Here is a 26,481-nt window from a genome sequence, read left to right as displayed (position 1 = left end):
TAAATTGTATATATTTTATTGAAGTAAACCATGACACAATATGAGAAATAATACAATTTTGTTAATGTCTTCAAAGTACGCTATTATTACAATTTCAATTTAGAACAACCATTTAAGGCTAAGTTATCGAGTAGTTACAAATTGATTCCCACCAATATTGTTATCTATGAATAAAGTGTCAAATACTTATTAAAGAGTATCGTCCTACAGTTGTCCTAGAGCACACGACGGTGGGAATCAATCTGATGCCATCGTTTATCAAAAACAAATTATTATTTTATTACAGTATTTGCCTAATAATGTTTAGAAAAGAAAAAAATAACAATTTTGAATTTAAACAATACTAAATGTAATCTCATAATAGCTTTATTTGTTGTGTCAAAACTGATATAACAGTCGTTAAATAAATTATTTTTCACACAATAGTCGTGAACTAGTTCAGTATCGTCCTCTGCGCGCGTCAGTCAGTCGCGGGCGTCGCGGCGCCCTCGTGCACATATAAAAATAGATCCCTTAGCCTACTTGCTAGCCTACAAGGAGAACAGCTCGTAAATGCAGTTTAAAGTTATGATATGAAACTATAGTCGGAGCACCATTGTAATTTAATAATACGGATACGACCGCTCACCCCGCGCCTCGCACACACCCACACGCGACACACGGCACACACACACCGATTCGGGCAATCACACCACACATGCACACATCCATTTGAAAACACACATAAACACACACATACGCGTATGCTCATGCTTTACGCAAATGCCACCACCGACACAAACTTAGCCCGATCCTACTATTATATTTACATCGAATTTACATGTCTCAGGCTTCGCTTTGCGAAATCACTCATGGTTACCTATATATACAAAAATATAACGCTCATATGAAGATAAATTATATACAGGCGAGATTTAATGCGGGGCCCGGCGCGACGCGGCTCGTCCACCTTAACGTTAATTCATATATGTACAGCTTATGATACTACAACTATGCTATATTTCTTAATCAAACTTATGGCGAATGTTACAACTACACGATCGTTCGCTCATGTTCACTCGCGAGAAAATCGTTATCACATATCACATTAACGCCGCCGTCCGGTAAATTCTTACGTGACTCGCGTTTTTAAAGAACAATAATCTTTTGTCTAAAGGAACGACGTGAGCTCCGTTCAAATCGGCCGGCGGCGGCGACAAATCAGTCCGAGTGGGGTTCAATTCGGTCGTCCCAAGCCAACGGATCTTTAAAAAGTGTCAACGAAGTCGGTCAGGACCGCGAGGTCGTCAGAAGAATATTTCGCGCGATCTCCCGCACTGGCTACAATTCCACCCCACCCCAAGTTTCGTGTCAATTCACGGAACTAAAATGTGATAGCTCCGGGACAACTGAAATTTCAATCGGCGAGTTCAAAGGTAGGTGGCGACGACGTCCAGGGCGAGCCCCGGCGGCGCGGGCTAGAGGCCGCGCGGGGCCAGGCGGCGGCGGCGGGCGGGCGCGGCGGCGGCGGGGGCGGGCGCGGGGGCGGGCGGCGGGCGGGCCGCGCGCCGCCGTCACACGTCCGTATGCCGCGCGCCGCCCGCGCCCGGCGCCTCCGCCTCCGCTTCGGTGTCCGGTTCCGCTTCCGAGTCCTCGATCTCGCAGAGCCGCGCCGACACGTCGCTGCAGGAGCCCGCGCCGCAGCCGCCGCACGCGCCGCCCAGCAGCGAGTGCCGCTCCTCTGTAACCACACCGTCACGTGTATCGGAGGCGTCGAATTTGCAGGAAGATCTTGGGTTGTTTTTTATTTGAATCGTAAACTCACCTAACATAGTAATGAGACTGTGGGCGTCCGGCTCCCGGAGGGTGCGAGCGCGCAGGGTGTCCTCGCTCTCCACGGGCAAATATTCATCGGGATGCAACAGGTACGAGGACGCTGTGAATTCACCGGATGCGATTATTACGCTAAATTCGAATCGTGGAAGATAATAAACACATCGGAAGGAATGACGACTTCGACGGCGAAGTTGGGAGATCGCCGACAGAAAACGAGGAACTCACCGTCCGTGAAGCGAAGCCGATCCAGGTCTTCGGGTGCGGAGTCCGTGTCGGGCGGAGGGCGCGGCCGCGGCGAGCGGGGCGAGGGCGGGGAGGGCGGCGAGGACGAGTCGGGACGCTCCGAGCCCGCCACCTCGCTGATGCCGGGCAGCGCGCCGCCGCCGCCGCACCAGTCCGAGCAGTCCCAGTGGTAGCCGCCCACCAGGTCGCCGCCCAGCGCCGCGCCGCCCACCGCACGTCGCGCCGCCGCCGGAGACGCGCCGCGCGCTCGCGCGTTGCACGCCTTCAGATCTGCAAAAGAAGGAACCGTTCGTGACGAAGTTCGAGGGGCGACCGGAAGTCGGCCGAGCGCACGCAACTCACCGTTGTATATCTTGTTGTCCACGAACGTGTGCAAGTGCATCTGCTCCGACCACGGCTTGCGGTCGGCCGGGTCGATGTTCAAGTTGCGCAGGTAGTCGGGTGGGATGCCTTCGAGCTCGTCGCCGGCGGAGCCGTAGGATCGCAGCGTGTCGATGTTGTTGAGCGGCGGCGGCTCGGCGCACGAGGCGGGTCGCTCGCGGCGCACGGCCTCCAGGTTGGACAGCTTGGAGGCGCGCGGCGGCAGCTTGTCGAGCGCGCTGTTGAGCGGCGCGGGCGGCAGCGCGTTGCGAGCGCGGCGGCGCAGCAGCAGCGGCAGCGCGGCCAGCGCGGCCAGCAGCAGCGCGGCGGCGGCGGCGGCGGCCAGCGGCCAGCGCGCGGCGCACGCCCAGCGCCACGCGTCGCGCAGCGCCGCGCCGCCCGCCGCGCCGCCCGACACCACCGCGTCCGAGTACAGCGGGTTGCCACAGTTCATGCCTGACGGAGTACACATCGTACGTTTGTAATCGAAATTAACCTGTCTCTCCACCGAATTAGTTATGTTATCTTAACGACAATCATACGATATGTTATGCCTAACCGAATTGATAAAATAAAATCAGCGTTTTATAACTAGTACTTCGGACTAGTTATAAATCTCAGATTTTTTTATATCTTTCATTTATTTTTATTAGATTCAAAAATTAAATTTACACCACATATTCAACATAAAATATCTTACACAAATAACAGTAATACTAAAAACAGTGAACATCTTACAAAGTGAAAAAAAGTAAATAGAAATAATAATAAAAACTGAAATAGTATACAAGAATTTATTCAATTGTGCTTTAGCCGAGTCACAGAACCATGAAATATGTCAAAAGATGAACGTATGTCATTGTATGACGATTTCATTATTTACAATGGAGAGCTCAGAATAACAATATGCTAGTGAATTGTTCTGAGGTGGAGAGTGTTCTCCTATGTTTTTTCAACAATTCGGCACATGAAAAGTCTTTTTATTACTCGGATGGCTACCAGGACGTGATATTTTGATATCCGTCTTTTATAAGAAGCCCGCACAAAACACCATACCACGAATGATTTAAAAAACAAGGAAAATTATTTTATCGTGATCTACTACAGAATTGCCACCATACGCGACTGCTTACTGCTACTTCAAAACTATGAAACGTAGCATAGAACGCTTTATGTTAATTATTTAATAAGTAGAATAATAAACATAATGTTAGACGATTCAACCGGCGGGACTCACCGGTCTTGTCGGGCGGGCAGAGGCAGCGGAAGGAGCCCGGTTCGTTGAGGCACGTGGCACCGTTGAGACACGGCTCGCCGGCGCACTCGTCCACGTCGTACTGGCAGCGCGGCCCGTAGTACCCGCGGCAGCGGCACGACGGGCCCCACTCGCCCTCCTCGCACGCGCCGCCGTGCGCGCACACGCCGGGCGCGCACCAGCGCCCGCGCTCGCAGCGCGCGCCCGCCAGCCCCGCCGCGCACGCGCAGCGGAACCGCGAGCCCTCCGCCGCGCAGTAGCCGCCGTGCAGGCACGGCTGCGACGCGCACGGGTCCGTGTCCACCTCGCAGTGGCGGCCCAGGAAGCGCGCGTGGCACAGGCACTCGTAGCCGGCGGGCAGCTCGCGGCACGAGCCGCCGTGCAGGCAGGGCTGCGCGGCGCAGGCGCCGGGCGCGGGCAGCGGCGGGCAGGCCGGCGCCACGCGCGCGCGCACGCGCCGCAGCAGCTGCGCGCGCCCGTCGCTCGACGTGCCGCCCTCCTCCAGCGGCAGCGGGACGTTCCCCAGCTTCACTTCCGATATGCACCCGTCGAAACCGTAGGTCACCTGAGACCGACGTGACGACATGTTTTCATTTTTTAAAGTACACTTCTTGTGGGGCGTTTGGAAAATTATGAGGGTGTTTTTTACCAACGACAAATTTCACTCAACACCATGAAGTTGGCTACAAATTTTAAAAAATGTTTTCATGTGTTCAGGCATAAATCGCACCAAACTGCTAGTCCGCTCTTAACTATGCGCGATACGCAGAAGCAAAACAAAGGTATCAGAGGTCGGAGGTGGCTCACATTTGTAGTGTGGAGCTAAGGCGTTATAATATAAGATAGGGTTAGAGTATTATTAAGTTAGTTATAATAAAGCCTTCAACCCATCAACACGCCTTTAAATCGAACCTGCCTGCGACATCACTACATGGCGACCCTGCCATGCCGGTGCGCGTGTGAATCACGTTGCATGCGCACCGGGTGGCGTTCAAGAAGAAATAAATTAATAAGAAGAAATTAGGAAGATATGTAGAAAAATGATTATAGAAGAAATGTAGAAGAGAAAACTGGATCAGAAAAAATGGATAATTTAGAAACTGAAGATTAATAAATACCAGAAATGAAGACACGAAGAAAATATCAAAATATAGACGGGATGGGGGTCCGCGAGTATATGTATGGGGATCCGCGGTGTCATCTCTGGACCATAAATCGCTCATTAAATGCAAAAAGGCCGCAAAACGAAAAATCGGCAAACCAGTTCTATTGGAAAAATGTGATCTAAGCACATGGTATTTTAAAAATTAAAAAAGATGCATCCCATTATGTATAATACTATTATTAATCTATAAAAAAAATAATTGGTTTTTCAAATTTTGTTTTGGCTCTCCTGTAAAAACATGATATTTGGGATTGCGTTTTTTTCGCTGTTTATTTTATTTAGGGGGTCTGTGAAAACTTTGCTTGATGTCCTAAGGGTCCGTAGACTGAAAAAGGCTGGGAAACGCTGAGCTAGTGTATAATAATTAATTTGTCCAGACAATGTGCTAAATTAATCACTTTATCCGGCTGCTATATATAATAGCGTGTTAAAGTTATAGATTACAGGCCCATGTTGAAAAATTTATGGGTCATTTGAACCACCAGGTGACCTATCTAGAACGATATAAGAGCATAAAATAATAAGATTCGGCACTATGCCGTCACTTGTAAGCTGTCCAACTGAGTGCAGATGAGAATTCGAAAGTACAGGTAGAGTGAGTACATTTTGGTCACATATTTTTGTACGGCATTCTTACCACCGATAGATTCATTAAAAATAATAAGAAAACGCACAGTGCCGTACAAAAATGGTGCGCCACAAAGTCGGAATTCTTTTTTATTTTCCGACAATTACCGGGGTAAATTTGGTCATTTGATTTTGTACGGCATCTGTGTCATACTATTTCAATACTGCTTTTAATCCATTATTCCGCAACGCCGTACAAAAATCATGCGACAAGGGGAAAAAATCGAGAGTTGCAATCCCCTCTCTTTCCATAGTCCAGGGGGTGATTTGACACAACATGAAATACATTTATTTTGAATATTATCTATGCATAAAAGTATTTTATGCATAGATAATATTTTTTCATGTGCCGTACATTTTCGTTGGTTCAAAGGGGAAAAAAAACTGAAAAAAAAATAAAAAATCCATATAACGAAATGTCAGGTGATTTTTTTTTATATTTTGATAATAAAATATGTGAGGGTAGTTAGTTAACTTTGATGTTACTATACTGCCAAAATACTTACATGATTGGTTAAATTTATGTGTTTTATTAATGTAAATAAACTATGGATGGGTTCTTAATGACGGTCGGTACGATTTCGATTGGTTTCACGGCGAGGAATGCCCCCAAAAAGTCTGTGACATAACGGAACCGGATGAGGAATCGGGCGAAGATGATAACGTCATTGGTAAATAAATAAATCTTTAATTTGTACGTAAGACTTTGATTTTGACAAAGACATATTTATGTTTCAGAAAATAATAGAGAAGATAATTCGGACGTCGATGAAGACGTTGATTCCGATAACAACTCAGCAACTGATTCCGATACTGAATAATTGAAAGAAAAACCATATTTTTTATTATCATCATTAAATTTATCGATATTTTTCTAAAAAATGATTGTTTTATTTATTCACATCATTACAATAATCATCATTATCATCATTATCAATAATGTTTGAAGTATATATTAAACCAAAAAGTATAAAAAACTGTTGATACTGGGATTGACAGTTTCAATTCTTGGACATAATATACACACCGTTTCAGTTCAGTTAGACGTCATAGTGATTTTATCATATTACAATTGTTCTCTTCAAAAATATGTTAATGCCGTACTGTATCAGATGGGCATAAAGTATCCTTAAAATTGTAGCGTCGCTTTCATCAGCCTAAAAGATATGGTCTGCACAAAAATGTACGGCATCATTTTTTTCCTAATTTATCTATGTTAATACTATTTAAAACAAGGAATAAAATGTAAATCTATAATATTTAAACTTTTACAATAATTTGCAAAATTTCAGTTTTTGCATTTCTCTATAATTTTTTTTAGAACGGTTTCTTTTGAACGGCAATACTATATAACAATTGTATTTTACAATATCATGTTAAACAAAAAGTTCCCGTACAGGTTCAAATGACTTTACAGCTCTATAAATCAAGGATACGATGAAATTAAGATGATTATTGATATACATTCAAAGGAACAATCATTTTTTGACGGCATTACTTTTAATAATACTTCTGAGTGCTAGATAATGTTTTGGAACCGAAGCCGTACTTTTTCAAATCACCCCCTGGACTACGGAAAGAGAGAGTAACTCTCGATTTTTTCCCCTTGTCGCATGATTTTTATACGGCGTTGCGGAATAATGGATTAAAAGCAGTATTGAAATAGTGTGACACAGATGTCGTACAAAATCAAATGACCAAATTTACCCCGGTAATTGTCGGAAAATAAAAAAAAAATCCGAATTTGTGGCGCACCATTTTTGTATGGCACTGTGCGTTTTCGTAATATTTTAATGGATCTATCGGTGGTAAGAATGCCGTACAAAAATATGTGACCAAAATGTACTCACTCAACCTGTACTTTCGAATTCTCATCTGCACTCAGTTGGACAGCTTACAAGTGACGGCATAGTGCTGAATCTTATTATTTTATGCTCTTATATCGTTCTAGATAGGTCACCTGGTGGTTCAAATGACCCATACATTTTTCAACATGGGCCTGTAGTCTATTAGTCAAAGTAATAAATATGTTATTGTAAAAGCCCGAAGTACGGTAAATCTTAAGATTGACTAAAATTATTAATGATGAATTATGTTGTATCAACGTCATCTTGATCAACCTACCTAAACTGTATGATTCATAGTTACTGTAATGCAAACAGCATTACAGTAACTATGAATCATACATTTTAGGTCCGAATTATCGTGAATTTGACTTAACCCCTCGCAACCAATACCAAGCCTGTATAAAATTATTTAGGATTGGTTAAGTTAGGTTGGAACATAAAGAAAAAATATAAAACTAAGCGAACAGGGCGCACGGCGCCCTGCGAGCGGGTGGGTCCAAATTATGTAAAGTCAATAATGTACTTAACATATTTATAAGCGATCTGAGATAATAGTAAGGTATGTATTTTATTACTCCACCCTATAGCTGATTTACGTACATCGTGTACAGAGACTGGGCATAAAACATCTCAACATATCTATTATTCGATATGTGGATCATTATAAAATTACAAAAAATATAATTTATGCTTAAGGAAAGTTGAAATAGAAACTTCAAATCTTTACCATTACTCGTTTTATCATTTTTGTCCAAGATTATGTAGATATTATATATAATGGCTGGTTAATGTGATTAATACAGTGTTATTTATCACTTCGAATAAATTGAGTAGATATTATACATAATGGCAAGATATTATGTATAATATGTGAATTTACACTTTGGCTGTAACATATACAGGGTGAATTTTTAAAACGGGCCTTCAGGGCCAAATCCGAAACTATAAGTATTAGCGAAAAATGCTGAAAGGAGTTACGAGGCCGATTTTGATAAAAACTAAAACTGCATCGTTACTTTTTTAAAATAACTTTTTCCCTAGCCGGGAATCGAACGAGGTCATTTTGAAAAAAAAATGCACCCTCTATGTTATTCCATTATCTGATAGTGTTGCTTATAAGGATCAAAATCTGGAAAGTAATGATAAATGACAAACTAAAGGAAAAGCCTCAATTTTAAGAAAATACATATTTTTTCATATTAATTTGGCAGTTAAGTTCCCGCCATTCATCATTTTAAACATTTCGTGTATTAACATTTTTTTTGACTCAATGTTTCTAATCATTCGAAATTGACGTTTTGTTTCCCAATAATTTATATTTTTATGTCCGACTTAGCTAAGGTTATTTTTAGGACCATTAAAATAGATTTACTTGTTATGGGCGGCGTTTCGTTTAATACAGATGTAAAGTTGACAATTTGCGAGAATTACTTTTTAGAGTCAAATTCGAGTGATTACTAAAAAAAGAGATATAGAAAATCATATTTAACGTTGAAACGAAGTTGAAAAACAACACACCATAATAATTTACTATTTAATCAGTTATCTATTTTCATTAAAAAATACATCCCAAAAACGGCGGTAACTTATTTGCCAAACTATTACTTTCTCATACTAAGCCGTATGTCATAGTAATAACATCGAATAATTAGTTGATTAACCAACAAATTCTTCAATGGTATGACTTATGTCTGTTTCTAAAGAATTATACATAAATCATTTGTTATGTATAATCCTTAAGGATTAGTATGCCAATGTATGGAAAAATACGTATTTTCTTCAAAATTTTCCTTTTCCTTTAATTTGTCACATAACATTACTTCCCAGAATTTGATCGTTATAAGCGACACTATCAGATAGTGAAATAATATAGAGGTGTCATTTTTTTCAAAATGAACTCGTTCGATTCCCGGCTAAGGAAAAAAATATTTAAAAAAACTAATTATGCAGTTTTCGTTTTTATCAAAATCGGCCTCGTAACTCCTTCCAGCATTTTTCGCTAATCTTTATACTTTCGGATTTGGCCCTGAAGGCCCGTTTTAAAAATTCACCCTGTATATAGAAATAGTGTGCTAATTCCTTTGACACGACAAAAATATTTATTACTATTCATATATATTAAAAACTTTACTAGAAAATATATGCCTGACTGTAAACCTGCGCGAAGCATGTTCAGAGTGGACTAGCGATTTGGCGAGAACTATACAAGGGTAATATTACTATAGAGAACGTCATTCTTCCAAAGAGATTCATATTATTATTGTTTGTCTATGTATTTTTGGAGCAACACAAGACTTTCATTGCACTGGTTCACTTATAAAATAATGAATGCATTATAAAGGTACGCATGACAGTCGCTGGGTCGCTCACCTGCTCGGGGGCCAGCGCGTGTGCGTGTCGCTGCAGCGCGGCGCCCAGCAGCAGCCGCTCGGCGCGCGCGTCCAGCACGGCGGCCGGCGCGGGCGCCTGCGCGGCCGCCGTGCGCCGGTCCAGCGTCAGCCGCGCCGCGCCGCCGCGCCGCTCCAGCCGCGCCTCGTGCCACGCGCCGTCCGCCACGCCCGCGTCCGCGCGCACCAGCGCCTCGCCCGCGCCCAGCTCCATGCGGAACTGCAGCCGCCCGTCCGCCACCTCCAGCACCGCGTAGTCCACGCGCCCGGCGGCGTACAGCAGGATGCCGCGTGGGCTTCGCGTGCGGAACCTCAGCGATATCGTGAGCTCGTCGTCCAGCAGCCGCTCGCCGTCGACCACGCCGCGTTCCAGGCGATAGGCGAGGTACCCGTCGCCGGCCAGCCGCGCCACGGCGGCGGGCGCGCGGCACTCGTCCGCCTCGCAGCAGCGGTAGCCGGGCGGGCCGGGCGCCGGCTCGCAGCGCGCCGCGCCGCACGCGCCGCACGCGGCGGCCGCGCCGAGCGCCGCGGGCCGCTCGCAGCGCTCGCCGCCGAAGCCCGGCGCGCAGACGCACTCGCCGCGCAGGCGGTGCGGCGGCGCTACGAGCGAGAACACGTCGGTGGAGACCGCGCGCACGCCGGCCGCGTTCAGCCGCACGCGCTCCGTGCACGCGCCGTGAATGCAACCGCCGCAAGCGGCGCGCACCAGCTCCTCCACGACGAGACGGGTCCTTTCCTCCAGTCGTTCGAGATGAGCGTGCAGACGACGGCGAAGCGCCTCCGCGGGCAGGAAGCCGCCGCTGTCGCCCGGTGCACGCACCGCGAACGCGACGTCGAGGTCCTGCGCCACTTGCCTCTCCCGACGTTCGGTCGCTTCGGCGTCTCGTCGCTTGCGGGTCGGATCGACTTCGTTGTCGTCACCGGACTGTTGCACGCTTATGATGACTATGTCGCTGGGTTCACAGTCCGTAGCCTCTCGTACGGCTCGAACGAAACCCTTCCTGTGACTGAGCACGAAATCTCGGTCCGTGACCTCGCGGAATCGAATGACTATCGCTTGGGCGAGCATCTCGTCTGATATGAGTACGACAGTAATTTTGATAATTGCGAACCCGACGAATTTGCCATCGTCGACGGTAACGTTAAGTCGGTAGTCGCCGACGTCGAGACGCGGAGCGGCACGCAGCGTGCCGTCGGGCGCCAGCTGGAACAGGTCGGCCGCGGCGTACGTGGCACCGTCCACGGGCGCCAAAGCGTACGTCAACGTATCGTACGCATCGCGATCGGAAGCATAGACGCGGCCCACGATTCCACCCGGAAATTCGTCCAAATACGAATTAACCATGATTTCAAGCGGGGTCACTACCGGAGGATATTGCGATTCTTCGATTACTTTGATATATACCCAAGCATCGGAAAAGAGTGGCGGCGTTCCGTTGTCGAAGACGCGAACCTGTAAGACATAGCGATCCTTGATCCGGTGGTTGAAACGAGTCGCAGAGCGCAAGTAGCCGTCTTGTTCCAATCGAAAGGCGCCCATTTCGTTGCCGGATTGGAAGTCGAACGTGTACGGGGCGGCGTTAGGGGGGGCGTCCGCGTCATCGACGATGAATTTCAACAACGTGTGCCCCAGCGGTTTATCTTCTTGAACGATCGCCGAGTAGTTGGTTTGAGCGAAGAGCGGCGGGTTGTCGTTGGCGTCGACGATCTCGATGTTGACGAGAGCGGTGGCCTCGAGCGCGGGCACGCCGCGGTCGCGCGCGCGCAGCTCCAGCACGTAGGCGGGCGTGGCCTCGCGGTCCAGCGGCGCCGCCACCGACACGTAGCCGGTGTCGGCGTCCACGGAGAAGCGGCCGTCGCGGTCTCCGCGCGCCACCGAGTACGACACGCGGCCGTTGACGCCGTCGTCCGCGTCGTCCGCGATCACCTGCAGCACGCGCGTGCCCACCGCGGCGTCCTCGCGCACGCGCGCTCCGTACGACGTCTGCGAGAATGCCGGCGCATTGTCGTTGCTGTCCGTCACCGTGATGTTCAACGTGGCGAGGTCGCTCAGCGGCGGGGAGCCCCCGTCGATCGCTTGCACCGTCAACAGGTACTCCTTTCTTCTCTCGTAGTCGAGAGGTCGCGCGATCGTGACGGCGCCTCCGGCCCGGTCCACGGCGAAGTCGTCTCGGTCGTCCCCGCCGACGATGGAATAGTACACGTCGGCGTTGACGCCCGTATCCTGCGAGGTGGCGCGCACGCGCAGCACCTCGGTGCCGACGGCGTCGATCTCGGGCACGACTGCGTGGTATCGGCGGAACTCGAACTCGGGCGGGTTGTCGTTGACGTCGGCCACGGTGAGGCGCACGGTGGCGGCGGCGGAGCGCGGCGGCGTGCCGGCGTCGAAGGCGCGCACGGCGAGGCGGTGCTCGGCTTGCGTCTCGCGGTCCAGCGCCGCGCGCAGCGTGATGATGCCGCTGTCGGCCGCCAGCTCGAACGCCCCGCCCGTGTCTTCCGCGAAGGCGTACCTCACGAGTCGGTTCTCGCCGAGATCCGCATCGGTCGCGTGTACCTGTAACGGACAAATTCTCTCGTCACATGGATTTATATTTAAATCTTCGACAGTATATTTTAATAGGAGGAGGTTTCTGAGACCGAATCCTTACCTTAGCGACGAGAGTTCCCAGATCGGCGTCTTCCGGCAAGGTGACGCTGTAAACGGAGGAGGAGAAGCGCGGGTCGTTGTCGTTGACGTCGTCGATTGTCACTTCGACTTCTGAACTACACTCCCACTCCGGGCGGTCGCGGTCCTGCGCGTGCGCCACGAGCCGATACGCCGCTATAGTCTCGCGGTCTAAATCTCCCGCCACAGTAACCACACCGGTTTCCTACATTAAAAGAAGTGAAACATTTTATACTACGCTAGTTTAAGTAGGATGAAAATGTCAAACATTTTTGCATTATCACTGAAGTTAAATTAAATCATTAAAAGACGTATAAAGTATTAAAAGACGAAAATGATTAAAGGAGATGTGTGACGAATTTAAAGATACAATTACTTAATTGATTTTAAGATTACTCAATTTATTTCCATAGTCGAGATATCCCGTTTTATCGTATTCCGTACCCAAGAGGCATAAACGTAGCCCTACAACTACGAAGCCTCCGCTGTCTATGCGTCTGTCACAGGGCTCTCTCTGCATCCCTTGAACCGGAATAAAAGTTGGGAAGCCGGCGTCGATAAGTAACGTCTCTCTCGTAAGTTGGAACTGATTAAATTGAGTGTTAAACTTATTATCTCTAATATGACAATTGTAACGTGTGAAAAATACATCCCATGTTCATCGTCAAAATGATTATATTAAATCTAAGGCAATCAAGGAGTACAAGAAGCGAGCTAACCTTGTCGATGGCGAAGTGGTCGGCGTGGTCGCCGCTGAGGAAGTAGCGCAGGCGCGCGTTGCGCGGCTCGTCCGCGTCGCGCGTGCGCAGCGCCAGCAGCCGCGAGCCGCGCGCCGCGTCCTCCGCCAGCCGCGCGCGGTAGCGGTGCCGCACGCAGTACGGCGGGTTGTCTGCGAAGCGACGAGGGGGGTGTATAGTTTTTCGTTCCTTTACAACTTTTGTTCATAACGTGCAGTTCGTGTACCACATGCGAGGGAGCAGTTCGAAAAACGTACCGTTGACGTCGAGGACGGTGACGTGTACGGCCGTGTAGGCGGTGAACTTGCCGTCGGTGACGGCCACTGACAGCTCGTAGTGGGGCTCCGTCTCGCGGTCCAGCGCGCGCGCCACGAACAGCTCGCCGGACGCGCGCAGCTGGAAGCGCGCGCGCTCGTCGCCGGCCGCCACGAAGAAGGCCAGCGGCGCGCCCGCCACGTCCGCGTCGTCGACCTGCAGGCGCGCCACCACCGTGCCCGCGGCCGCGTCTTCGCGCACCTCGGCCGCGTAGGCGGGCTGCGCGGCGCGCGGCGGGCAGTCGTTGTAGTCCACGAGGCGCACGACGAGCGAGCCGCGCGAGGAGCGCCGCGTCGCCGCCGCGTCGGTGGCGAGTAGCGCCAGGCGGTATTCGGCGCGCGCCTCGCGGTCCAGCGGCGCCGTGGTGGTGACCCAGCCCGAGTGCGGCTCTACGGCGAAGGGCGCCTCGCCCTCCTCACCCTCGTCCCACACGAGCGCGAACCGCACCTCGCCGTTCGAGCCGGCGTCCGGATCATCCGCCATCACTTCATGATAAGAAATAAACAAATTTACTAATTCTCATCGGCCGACGCTTAAGTTAAGTTCCTATATTCCAGGAAATATTAAATAGCGGTAAATATACTATACTAACACTGCACCACGCTGGAGTGCGGCGGCGTGTTCTCGGCGAGGTGGACGACGTAGGGCTGCGAGTGGAAGGCGGGCGCGTGCTCGTTGACGTCCAGCACGTGCAGCCGCGTCACCACCATGTCGGACACACCCTCCGCGCCCTCAACTCCCTCTGCGATAATTCCTACAAAGGTGCAACATGGGAATAAAACCTAAACAATATTTTATTGCCAGAGTGAGCTTATATTCGGTCTTCGGACTTAGGTGCTGTATCGGTATAAGATATTCAATTTAAAAAATTAAAACAATTAATTTCGACTGCCAGTCACTTTTTGATCATATATTATACCTACAGCAAATATATTATACTCTGAAAGATGTGCAAAAAAAATGTAATCGTTTACCGATGACGTGGTCCTGCGCGGTTTCGCGGTCGAGCGGTGCGGCGAGCAGCAGGCGGCCGGCCGCGTCTACGGCGAACAGGTCGCGCGGCTGCGGCGCGGCGGCCAGGCGGTAGCGCGGCGCGGGCGCGGCGGCCGCCAGCTCGGCGATGAGCGTGCCCGGCGCCGCGTCCTCGCGCAGGAACAGCGCGGGCGGCGGCGGCGCCAGGCGCGGCGCGGCCTGCCCCGGCGCCAGCACGCTCACGGCCACGGCCGCCTCGCCCGCCAGCCCGCCGCCGTCGCGCGCGCGCACCCACACCTGCACCGTGCGCCCGCCTGCAAGTAAATAAGCTCTTACTCGGCTCGCGTTCCATTTTATTGTTACGGTATAATCGTTTCGTATCTAAGTAATATTTACAAGTTGACAAGTGCAGGAGCATGTATGCAATCGTAATGCAATGTATTAAAAAACCATTGTGCAGCAATGACTGTTTTATCTCTCAACATGCATTAAATATTTGTGATGAAGGACCGAGGGGCTCTCACCGAATGCGGTGGCGTTGCGAGCGAAGGAGAGCGCGCCGGTGAGCGGGTCCACCGTGAAGAGCCCGTCGGTGTCGGCGTGTAGTTCGCCCTCGTACACGGAGTAGGTGAGGCGCGCATGCTCGCCCACGTCCGCATCGTGCGCCGTCAGCGTGAGGAAAGGCGCGTGCGGCGCGCGGGCGGCGGGCACGGCCGCGCGGTACTCGCGCAGCGAGAACTCGGGCGCGTTGTCGTTCTCGTCCGCCACGCGCACGCGCACCGTGGTGTGCCGCAGCAGCCCGCCGCCGTCGCTGGCCGTCACCGGAACCTCCCACTCGGCGCGCGCCTCGCGGTCCAGCGGAACGCGCGTGGTCAGCGCACCGCTCGTCGGATCCACGGCGAACGTCTCGCGCAACTTCGTCGATGGAATCGAATACGTCACCGTGCCGTACTCGCCGGCGTCCTCGTCGTGCGCCTTGACCGTGGTGAGCAGCAGCGGCGCAGGTCGGTTCTCGAGCGCGCGCGCCTCGTGCACGAGGTGCGGAAAGTGCGGCGCGTGGCGGTTGGCCGGGGCCAGCGAGAGCTTGACGCGCGCGAAGGCGGCGTGCGCCCCGTCCGATACGGACACGTTGAGGGAGCGCGGCGCGCCGGTGGGCGGCAAGGCGCGCGGGTCCAGCAGCGTGAGCACGCCGGTGCGCGGGTGCACGGCGAAGGCGCGGCGCTCGGCGGGCGCGCCGGCCAGCGCGTAGCGCAGCCGCCCCGCGTCGCGCGCGTCGGGGTCCCAGGCCGCCACGCGCGCCAGCGCCGTGCCCCGCGCCGCCTCCACCGACACGAGCGCCGCCACCACCGTGCGCTCCATGCGCGGCGGACTATCGTTCACGTCGTCCACTGAAATATGAAATATAGATAGATAGATAGATAGATTATTTATTTCAAGAACTTAAGCCACAACAACAAATTATAACACATAATAAACAATGAAATCCAAAATACACATATGGAAACACAAACTTAATTATGAACTTATTGACTAAATTTTCTAAGAAATAAAATTACACAAAATATAAAAAAAAAAACTGAAAATAATAAAGTAAATTAAAAAATAAACAAACAAAATACATAATCGAGTGTTACAGCTAAAGTCTGTGAAAAAGGTTCCGGAGCTCAGAAAAAAACCGAGATTGGATCTCGGCAACTGATTTTCAGCCCGGACCGTATGCGAACGTTGCTCGGAAGGCTGTGCAGTATACATCGTGCCAAGTGTTGTAAACGGGAGAAAAAAAGAAAAAAATCTTCTACCCTTTTTTTTTATTAATTTTATATTAACCTTCTATAAACATTGTGCTGCTCAATAAGTGCCGTTTTGTGTTACAAAAGTGAACTAATATTAAGAAAATTACGATTACGTGTAAGAACGAGTATGTTAAACGAAACGTTAGTATATCTGTTATCTACGTTCTATTAGAGTATTTAATTTAACCTTGTATTATATGTAGTTTAATTTTTAAGGTGCCGAAGCGTAAGGAAGGATGCTGGAACATGTTATGCGCGAATAATAAAGTATAACCTACAATTGAACAGATAACCATCGGTTACCCAGCTGCTGGAAATCAGGAGTTTAGGAACAACGCCAACCACTCATTAGCAACACAGAATAGGTTAGTAGATCAACAGGCTAATTAATAACAATTAATAAACGTATTGCAAATTACTTTAACGAGATATATACTTACCTACCCTAAATATATATATACCGAGTTTCTAATGTATAAATATATGATTTATACATTAGAAACTCGGTTCCTAGGAGGTTCTAAATATTGAAACATTGCTAACCTGTAACGAACAGGTGGGCGGTGGTAAGCAGCGTCGGCCGACCGCGGTCGGTCGCAGTGAGGAGCAGGTGGTGTTCGGCGCGGCGCTCTCGATCCAACGGGGCCGCCACGCGCACCTCGCCGCTCTGCGCGTCCACAGTAAACAGCGCAGCCTCCTCGGCGTCCGCCTCGGGTCCCCATGCCGTTAGCGAGTACGACACTTCACCGTTCTCACCTGCACCCGGACAGATCGAAATACATAAGGAACGTAGAATATATGAACATGGTTAATAGCGTTAGTTGCGAGCCACACGCGACATACGCACCGGTGTCGTTGTCGGCAGCGTGCACGGCGAGCACGAGGTCCCCCACGGCGGCCGCCTCGGACACGGTGGCGCGGTACTCGTCGCGCTCGAACTCGGGCGCGCAGTCGTTGACATCGAGCACAGAGACGACGACGGTGACGTCAGCGAAGGCGCCGGTGACGCCGTCGGTGGCGCGCACGGTGAGGCGGTGCTCGCGCGCGCGCTCGTAGTCCAGCGGCGCGCGCACCACCACCGCGCCTGCGCCGCGCACCGGAAGCGCCAAATAAGACCAACGATGATGAGCATTGGCGAATGTACAGCCGGCGAAATGATCGAGGAGCCTCGTTAGTCACGGTACGGCATGCATGAAGTAGCGTATGATCGATAACACTATGATTAAACTATGATTTGCAAAAATCGAAAAATCATACATATGATATAAACGATATTCAAAAAGCGAAATTCAGATCGGGGAATCTATGGAAGGGGAAACATAAAACAATCGTGTAACGGACGATGCGGGACCATGTCGACCGATTTCTCCCCTGTGTCGTATTATCACTTATGGATTTTACAAAAGTAAAGGAAATCGATTCATATTGCAATCGCGTCACTCGCGTCGATTTAAAAAATAAGCTTTCCAAAATTTAAATTTAAGGAAACGTTCGACACGGTCCGGCGGGAGCGCAGTGCGAGCGAGGCGAACGGACAGCGACAGCGAATACTCACATGGGCTATTCCCCCTGTCGGGTGCTGCGGGATAAAATCACAAGTTTAGTGACGGCGCCGAGAGTAGAGGGAGCGGGAGAGAGCCGGAGAGAGACGAGGGGGCGGGGCCGCGGGGACTCACCGGTGTCGAAGTGGATCTCGAAGAGGTCGGCGGGCCCCTCGTGCAACGTGTAGATGAGCTGGCGCTGCAGCGGCGAGCGCGCCTGCAGCGGCGGCGCCAGCGCGGCGCCGGCGGCCGCGTCCTCGCGCGCGGCGCGGGCCTCCAGCGCGCGCGGCCACCACGGCGCCGCGCCGCCGCCCCACACGCGCACGCTCACCTCCGCCTCCGCGCCGCACGCCGGCGTACCTGCCAGATTCGAACGATATCACTTTAAACAGACTTTTTCACTTCGATCACTAATAAGAACTAGAAACACGATCCCATACAAAATGAACTTAAAAAGTGGCGTCAAACGTGTTTATAAAATTCTGAGTGACAGAAGAACTGTTTTACAAAAACTGCTTACCAAAAGCAATAAATTTTTTACGACCTAAGCTAGCTGTCATAAGCTATCATATCAAATTCTGTCAAAAACTGTCAAAGAGATAAGACGTATTGTTTCACTCAGAAATCGCTATGATGCTATGTTGAAAGTATGTTACAAAAAATTTAAAGATAGCGCCGCCAAAACTATTAAAAGTAAACCTAAACATATTTGGCATCTTGTAAATAACCAAAAACGTAACAGTAACACGCTACCTAATCAAATGATTTTTGATCGAAAAATCATTTGATTAAGACCGAAGAAGATGTTAAAATATTACAATATGAAATAAATAAAGTACAACGATGGAGCTCTAATAATAAAATGAAATTAAATGTTGAGAAATGTTATCATATAAAATTTACTAAAAAAAGGGAACCTCTCAAAACTATTTATTTTTTTACAGAATATTCCTCTAACTGAAGTTAATGAGATTAGAGATTTAGGAGTTATTTTAGACAGTTTTTTAGATTTCAGAGCTCACATAGACAGCGTAGTTAAAAAAGCATCACAATTGTCTTGATTTGTAACAAGACAAACCAAAATTTTTAAAGATTCACAAGTCACAATATCTTTATACAATGGTCTGATTAGAAGCATCCTTGAATATAATAGCTCAATCTGGTCGCCAGGATACGAAGTACATTGTAATAGATTAGAACGAATTCAAAATTTTTTTACACAAAAAATACAACCGACTTCTATATCACTACAGAGTAAAAAATAATTGAAATAAATGTTGGTTTAGTACATATTTGTGAAGTCGGCGCTCAATATATTTAGTTGGATAACGATGTAAACAGCGTGTCTAATATGAGCGCCGACATGGGTGGAGGAGTTCCCCTCATTTTCTCCAGAACCCATCGATGGATTCTAACCATATTTAAATGGGACCAATTTCCAGCTTGTCCCTACACAATAAAAAAAGAATTATTAAAATCGGTCCACTAACGGCGGAGTAATTCGTGTACATACATAAAAAAAAAAGATACCGGCCGAATTGATAACCACCTCCTTTTTGAAGTCGGTTAAAAAGAGATTCCTGTATCAATTATCTTATACTAATAATAACTGCAAACAATTACACTCATACGTAAGCAGATTAAACTTTTATAATATGAAATCATTATGTGCCCGCCGTAAAATATCAGATATTTTATTACTTTTCAAAATCATTCACGGTATGGTGTTTTGTGAGGGCTTCCCAAAAAATATCGATATTCAAATACCACGTCCTGGTAGTCGTTTGAATAATAGAAAGACTTTTCATGTACCACATTGTCGAACAAACGTAGGAGAACATTCCCCACTGTATAGAATGTTATCGTCATACAATGCCATATGTTCATCCTTTGATATATTCCATGGTTCGTTAACCTCACCCAAAACACAATTAAAGATGTTATTTTAACTTAACTGGTTAGATTTTTTTTGTTATTATTATTTATTTCTTTATTTTTTATTTTTGTTATCCTATTCTCATTTCTCATGTAAGCTGTGTTCACTGTTCTTAGAATGAACACTGCATTGGCATTTATGTATGATTTGTTTTGTGTATATTGTAGTGTTACATTCAATTTGTGAACCTAATAATAATGAGTGGAGACGAACTGTCATTTACATAACTTTATACGGTTATTATAAATTATCATTTAATATTTTTAATAGATCGAAATAATGAATTTTAATGAACATAATAATTAATGTTTTACCTGAATGTAAGTATGTAATAAGATAATAATAATTCATCAATGAAAATAATATGCAGTCACAATTTATTATAATAAAAATATAATTTTGTGAATTAAATAAATAAATAAATAAATAAGTTTAAAATTAAAATATAACCAAACCAAATACAAGTAATTTAATTAAAATATCAACAAGCTGTTCACGCCGTTATCCAACGAAATATATTGGCGCCGACTAAAGAAATATGTACTAAACCAACATTTATTTCATTTTTTTTTACCCGACCGCCAAGGAAGGGTTGTTTTTCGTGCGTATTTTGTATGTTTGTCTTTCTTTATTTGATCGGATCTAACAAACGACTGGAGGAAAGTCGACAATTTAGGTGTCATTATATTCGTCACAATGACCTGAGTGTCCTTAGATAGGTGTTAACTGTTCTTCCTAACATTAAACAATAAATCAAAAATATGTTTGGAGGAGTCATACCGCCGTCGAAGGCAGCGATGACGAGCGTGTAGAGCTGTCCGTGCGCGTCGAGCGGCTGGCGCAGCGCCAGCTGGCCGGAGCGCCGCTCCACGCGGAACAGCTCGCCGTGCCCGCGCTTCATCTCGTACCGCACCTGACCAAGCACATCGGTTTTAACGACCAGATTTTAAATTCCTAAAAATTTTGTAATGCATTTTTTTCCAAATTGTTTCAAAGTGTGAAAGTAGTTCTATTTATCGTTAAAATTAAGTTGTATTGATTGGGTTGCTATAAAAATGTATAGTTAATTAATAATGAGATTGTTTAAGCCTTAAGCAATCATCTTCAGTAGTACTTATCATCATCATCATCAACCCGTTATTGTCCCACTGCTGGGCATGGGTCTCCTCTCAGAACGGGAGGCTTTAGGCCATAGCCCACTGTGCTGGCCGAGGGCAAATTCGTAGCCTTCACGTTCCTTTAAAAACTTTTTTTTAAGATTTCTCAGGTACGCAGGTTGCCGATGTTCGCCTTTACCGTTCAAGCAAGTGATAATTAATTTGTAATATGCACATAATTTGAAAAATCAGATGTGTCTGTGACCTGGGATTTGAACCTCGGACCCCTCGATCATGAGGCCGAGTTAATAACCAATCACTACAAATTGAAAAAATGATTTAAATATAAGTTGGTTGGACGAATTTAGAATTATATGTACCCAAGCAACTTATATTTAAATTATTTATGTCATGTATTTTTTAAAGACCATTTCTCTTTTTACACGCTTTATATTAGCTTCACTTGTATGTTTGTCAGTGAGTAACTCCGTTTTTCAGTAGAAAGAGATCAACATACATCCTTATAATTATGACGCTTTGTGGAGTCTTAATGTGAACAGCAGTATAAATAAATCAATAAATAATAATTAAAGAAACTAAAGAACTCGCTTTTATAAGAAATTTAACATAAAAAATAAATATAGTTTAAAAAAACTAAAGAACACGCTTTTATAGAAATCAAACTAAAAATATAAAATAAATTTTAATGAAAAATTGTATTAACAAAAAAAGATATATTTATTTGTAAAAAAAGCGTGGGGTGCTTTTGAAAATATCAAAGTGTTGGCCCTTCTGCTCATGTCTGTCAGTAGAACATTTATAACTACCTAGAGTTTGCACTACCTAGAGTTTCTTTCTACTTTTCTTTCCTTTCTTTCTTTCTTTCTTATACGTAGATATTAAATAATTAATCCGACTAGGTTTCACATAACATCTCGCAACTTTGTAGTTAGCAAGTAAGGTCAGAGGGTCACGAACCTCCCCGTTATCGTTGGCGTCGGCGTCCACCGCATGGACCTTGAGCACGGGCGAGCCCGCCTCCGCGCCCGCGCGCACGGCCGCGGCGTACGGCCGCCCCACGAACACGGGGCAGTTGTCGTTGACGTCGGTGACGGTGACGTGCAGGCGCGCGTGCGCCACGCGGCCGGCGCCCGCCGCGCCCGACCGCGCCTGCAGCAGCAGCACGTACGCGTCGCGCCGCTCGCGGTCCAGCGCCGCGCCCGTGGTGCGCACCGCGCCCGACGTGCGCCCCACCTCGAAGCCCTCCGCCGGGTTGAGGATGCGGAACTCCACGTGCTCGTTGAGCGCCGCGCCGAGCACGTTCAGCACCGCCACCACGGCGGGCTTCGTCGAGTTCTCCACCACAGAGCCGTAGTAGTCGGCCTTCTGGAAGGCGAGCCCCGAGTTGTCGGGCTCGCGCGCGCGCACCTCCACGCGCGCCGTGCTCGAGTACAGGCCGTCCGACACGCGCACGCGCAGGCGCTGCGTGGCGGTCAGCGCGCCGGGGTCGGCCACGGCGAGCTCGCCCGCGGCGGACAGCGCGAAGGCGCCGCGCGGGTCGCCGTCGATGATGTCGAACTTCAGAGGTGCGGGCGCCCCGTCCGGGTCGGCGGCCGTCAGCGTCAGCACGCGCACGCCGGCGGCGCTGGGAAGCAGCACGGTTGCCTCGTACGACGCCTGCGCGAAGGCCGGCGGGCAGTCGTTCACGTTCATCACCTCGACGGTGATCTGGGCGACGCTGTCCGATGGCAATCTCGGGTTTCCCATGTCGATGACCTGAAGGAGGCGACGATTTTGGAAATATTTTTAGGCAAATAAACAGATTTGTACATTTGAAGCGAGTTTAGTCGAGACACCGCAGAAATTACTCAGTAACGACGAACCTTGACGGTAAATTGATGGGAGGTCGCCAATTCGTAATCGAGCGGTGCGGCAAGTTGCAGAGCGCCAGTGGTGGGATCGAGCCGGAATAGCGCGGCGGCGCGCGGCTCCAGGATCTCGAAGGCGCGCTGGCGATTGGCGGGCGAGTCCGCGTCCTCCGTGTCCAGCACCAGCGGCTCGCCCGGCGCGCGCTCCGCGTCCGCCACCAGCGCGCCCGCCGCCACCGCCTCCGACACGCGGCCGCGGTACGCGCGCCGCACCAGCCGTGGCGCGAACTCGTTGCGATCGACCACGTGCACCGTCACGCGCGCCGTGGCGCTGCCGCCTCCCTGTGAAACCACCGCGTTACAGCGCTCCGAAATACAAGCATCCCACCCGTCCCACACAAGACTTCCGAGAAAAGATGACGGGGCGCTACCATGTTCATTGCGACGACGGTGAGCTCGTAGGAGTCCCGGTCCTCGAAGTCGAGGGGCGTCTGTAGGGCTAGCACGCCGGCGGCCGGGTTGAGACGGAAGCGTCCCTCGCCGCCACTCAGCGAGTACCACACCGCCGACGAGCTGCGCGCCTCGAGAGTAGCTACCACCGTCCCCGCAGGGTCGTTTTCGTACACCTCGCACACCACTTCTTCCGTCGTAAACCTTTAATTTTTTTTATTCAATTGCATTATTCTGGTTATATTATTGTTAGTATACAATAATAAGTATAATGTGATACTTGTTTTATTACTTCCACTGCATCTCTACATAAATAAAATTAGTTTTAAGTAAGAAATGAAGAAAAAGTCGAAAAAGAGCTAACCTAGGTGGAGCGTCGTCCGGCTCGACGACGACGACGTGTAACGGTAGAGTTGAGGAGCGCGCGGAGGGCGGCGGGTTGGAGGCGCGCACGTGCAGCGTGTAGTCGCGCGGGCCGGCGGCCGGCAGCGCGCGCGCCAGCGTCACGTCGCCCAGCGCCGCGTCCACCGCGAACAGCCCGCCCGCGTCGCCGCCCGCCAGCGAGTAGCGGATGCGCGCCGCGTCGCCCGCGTCGCGGTCGGCGGCCCGCAGCGGCGCCACCAGCGCGCCGGGCGCCGCGCCGCGCGCCAGCCGCGCCTCCCACAGCCGCCGGCCCCACTCGGGCGCGTGCTCGTCCGCGTCGTGCACGCGCACCGTCACGCGCGCGTACGCCACGGACGCTCGCGGCGCCTGGTCGCGCGCCCACACCGTCAACTCGTGAACGGCCGCGGTTTCCCTGCGACCGATTCGTCGGGTGAGACCGTGTCCGGCGACGAGTGAAATCAATTCCGAAAGGATCGAGGAGGACGACGGTACCTGTCGAGAGGGCGGGCGAGCTCCAGCACGCCGGTGAGCTCGTGCAGGCGGAACAGCGCCAGGTCGCGGGGCGCGCGCGCGGCGCTGATGCCGTACAGCAGGCGCGCGTCGGGCGCGCCGGGCGCGGCGGCCCGCAGCGCCACCAGCGCCTCGCCCGCGCGCGCCGCCTCCGACACCTCCACCACGTATTCCGCTTGTGAGAAAGACACGCCGGCCTCGTTCATATCGTTGATGACCGTGATGTTGACCTACCGCGATTTCCATCCATAAATTTCGTGCTTTCTTTCATTGTTTGACTTCAAAAAAATATAATGTTTTAGAAGCCTTATATCATCAACGAGCTTTTGCCCGCGGCTTCGCTCGCGTTACGAAGTAATATTTTCATCCCCTATTTTATCCCCTTGGGGGTAAAATTGATCAAAATCCTTTCTTGGCTGATGCCTACGTCATAACATCTACCTGCATGCCAAATTTCAGCCCTATCCGTCCAGTGGTTTGGGCTGTGCGTTGATAGATCACTACGTCAGTCAGACACCTTTGAGTTATATACAGGGTGAATTTTTCAAATAGGCCTTCAGGGCCAAATCCCAAACTACAAGGATTAGCGAAAAATACTGTAAGGAGTTACGAGGCCAATTTTGATGAAAACTAAAACTGCATCATTACTTTTTTAAAATACCTTTTTACCTAGCCAGGAATCGAACGAGTTCCTTTTAAAAAAAATACACCCTCTATATTATTCCACTATCTGATAGTGTCGCTTATAAGGATCAAATTCTGGGAAGTAATGTTATGTGACTAATTAAGGGAAAAGGATTTCTTATAAGAAATTATTTTCTTTTCATACATTGGCATACTAATCCTTAAGGACTATACATTACATATGTATAATTCTAAAGGACTAAGCATAAGTCATAACATCGAAGATTTAGTTGATTAACCAACAAATACTAGTCATAACATCGAAGTATTTGTTGGTTAATCAACTAAATCTTCGATGTTATGACCATGACATACGGCTTAGTATGAGAAAAAGTAACAGGTTGGCAATAAAGTTCCCGCCGTTTTTACCATTTATTTTTTAATAAAAATAGATAACTGGTTAATTAGTAAATTCTCATTTTTTGTTGTTTACAACTTTGATTCAATGTCAAATATGATTTTCTATATATCTTTGTTAAGTAATCACTCGGTTTGGAGTCGGAAAGGCATTCTCGCAAATTGTCAACTTTACATTTGTATTAAACGAAACTCTGCGCATAGCAAGTTGAAAATCTATTATAATGGTCCTAAAAATAACCTTAACTAAGTCAAACATGAAAATATAAATTCTTGGAGAACAAAACGTCCGCTTTAGAATGATTTGAAATAATAGGCCGCAGATAAATGTTCATACGCGAAATGTTTATATTAATGAATGGCGAGAACTTAACTGCCAAATTAAGATGAAAAGATATGTATTTTTTTTAAATTGAGGCTTTTCTTTTAGTTTTTCGTTTATCGTTACTTCCCAGAATTTGATCCTTATATGCAACACTATCGGATAGCGGAATAATATAGAGGGTGTATTTTTTTCAAAATGAACTCGTTCGATTCCCGGCTAGGGCAAAGGATATTTTAAAAAAGTAATGATGCCGTTTTAGTTTTTATCAAAATCGGGCTCGTAACTCGTTTCAGCATTTTCCGCTAATCCTTATAGTTTCGGATTTGGGCCTGAAGGCCTATTAAAAAAAATTCATCCTGTATATTTAGATATAGAAAACATATAAAGAACGGGTGCTTAAAATGTCGTTCACTCAATCACCTAGGTTTTTGCAGACCGCTTACGGTTACTCTTAAAATTTTAATTGAAAATTAAATATTTAGGATACATGGTATATGATGAACATTTTTACGTTACACTCCTAAGTTCTGATGATGCATGGATACGATCTGTCGTAACCATTAGAAGTAGCCAAATTTTGCTAGTTTCATATACAGGGTGAATATTTCAAATGGCCCTTCCGAATTCCGGATATCTGAATTAAAAGAATTAGTGAAAAAGTGCTGGAAGGAGTTATCAGGCCAAATTTAATTAAAAACTAAAACTGCACCATTACAATTCATTTGAAATGTAATTTTCCTTGCCGGAAATCTAATGAGATCATTTAAAAAATACACCTATATTATTTCACTATCGCGTTAACAGTGCCGCTAAAAGGATCAAATTCTGGAAGGTAAAGATAAATGACCTTCATTCATGATAAAATGTATTAATTATGTATACATAATAAACAATAATTTAGATATCCATTATAGATTTGCATACAGGTGATTAAATCGCATCTGATCACCCAGGTGATCAAATTGGTATAGATTAAGTAGGAGTAAATTAATATGACGAGGAACTCACGACCGAGTGGACTACGTTGGTGCCGTCGGTGACGGACACGTTTAGAGCGTACCGCGGCTGCTCCTCCCACAACAGACGCCGCGCCAGCACCAAGCTGCCGTCCTCGCGACCTAGCGCGAACTGATGTCGAGGGTCACCGT

The 26,481-nt window shown here is 48.1% G+C and overlaps 2 protein-coding genes across 3 annotated transcripts in view; both read right to left on the bottom strand.

The window, feature by feature from the left end:
* On the bottom strand, positions 1-26,475 carry kug (FAT atypical cadherin kugelei). Of its 2 annotated transcripts, XM_073085587.1 has the most exons (23): positions 26,342-26,475; positions 23,950-24,197; positions 23,438-23,869; positions 23,055-23,277; positions 22,639-22,965; positions 21,734-22,531; positions 20,439-20,571; positions 17,858-18,082; positions 17,737-17,760; positions 17,029-17,265; positions 16,725-16,937; positions 14,913-15,776; positions 14,391-14,702; positions 14,009-14,170; positions 13,359-13,901; positions 13,084-13,253; positions 12,348-12,569; positions 9,683-12,253; positions 3,656-4,238; positions 2,401-2,874; positions 2,041-2,328; positions 1,805-1,915; positions 1-1,720 (listed from the first exon to the last, which is right to left on the bottom strand). In XM_073085587.1, exons 2-23 carry the CDS (start codon positions 24,171-24,173, stop codon positions 1,554-1,556), a joined length of 9,303 nt encoding a protein of 3,100 aa, XP_072941688.1. In that variant the 5' UTR covers positions 24,174-24,197; positions 26,342-26,475; the 3' UTR covers positions 1-1,553. The 2 variants fall into 2 exon arrangements, with proteins under 2 accessions (XP_072941688.1, XP_072941689.1); XM_073085588.1 differs by lacking the exon at positions 17,737-17,760.
* The window catches only part of LOC140751781 (fat-like cadherin-related tumor suppressor homolog), a 32,725-nt gene continuing 32,564 nt past the window's right edge, over positions 26,321-26,481 (bottom strand). The window contains exon 10 of the mRNA XM_073085820.1: positions 26,321-26,481. Coding sequence (XP_072941921.1) covers positions 26,321-26,481 — 161 coding nt within the window.

Source organism: Epargyreus clarus, unplaced genomic scaffold, assembly GCF_041222505.1.
Source record: "Epargyreus clarus isolate Ecla_fem2 unplaced genomic scaffold, WU_Ecla_fem_2.2 ptg000023l, whole genome shotgun sequence".
NCBI lineage: Eukaryota > Metazoa > Arthropoda > Insecta > Lepidoptera > Hesperiidae > Epargyreus > Epargyreus clarus.
The sequence above is the reverse complement of the archived record's forward strand: the minus strand, read 5'-3'. Positions and strand labels throughout refer to the sequence as shown.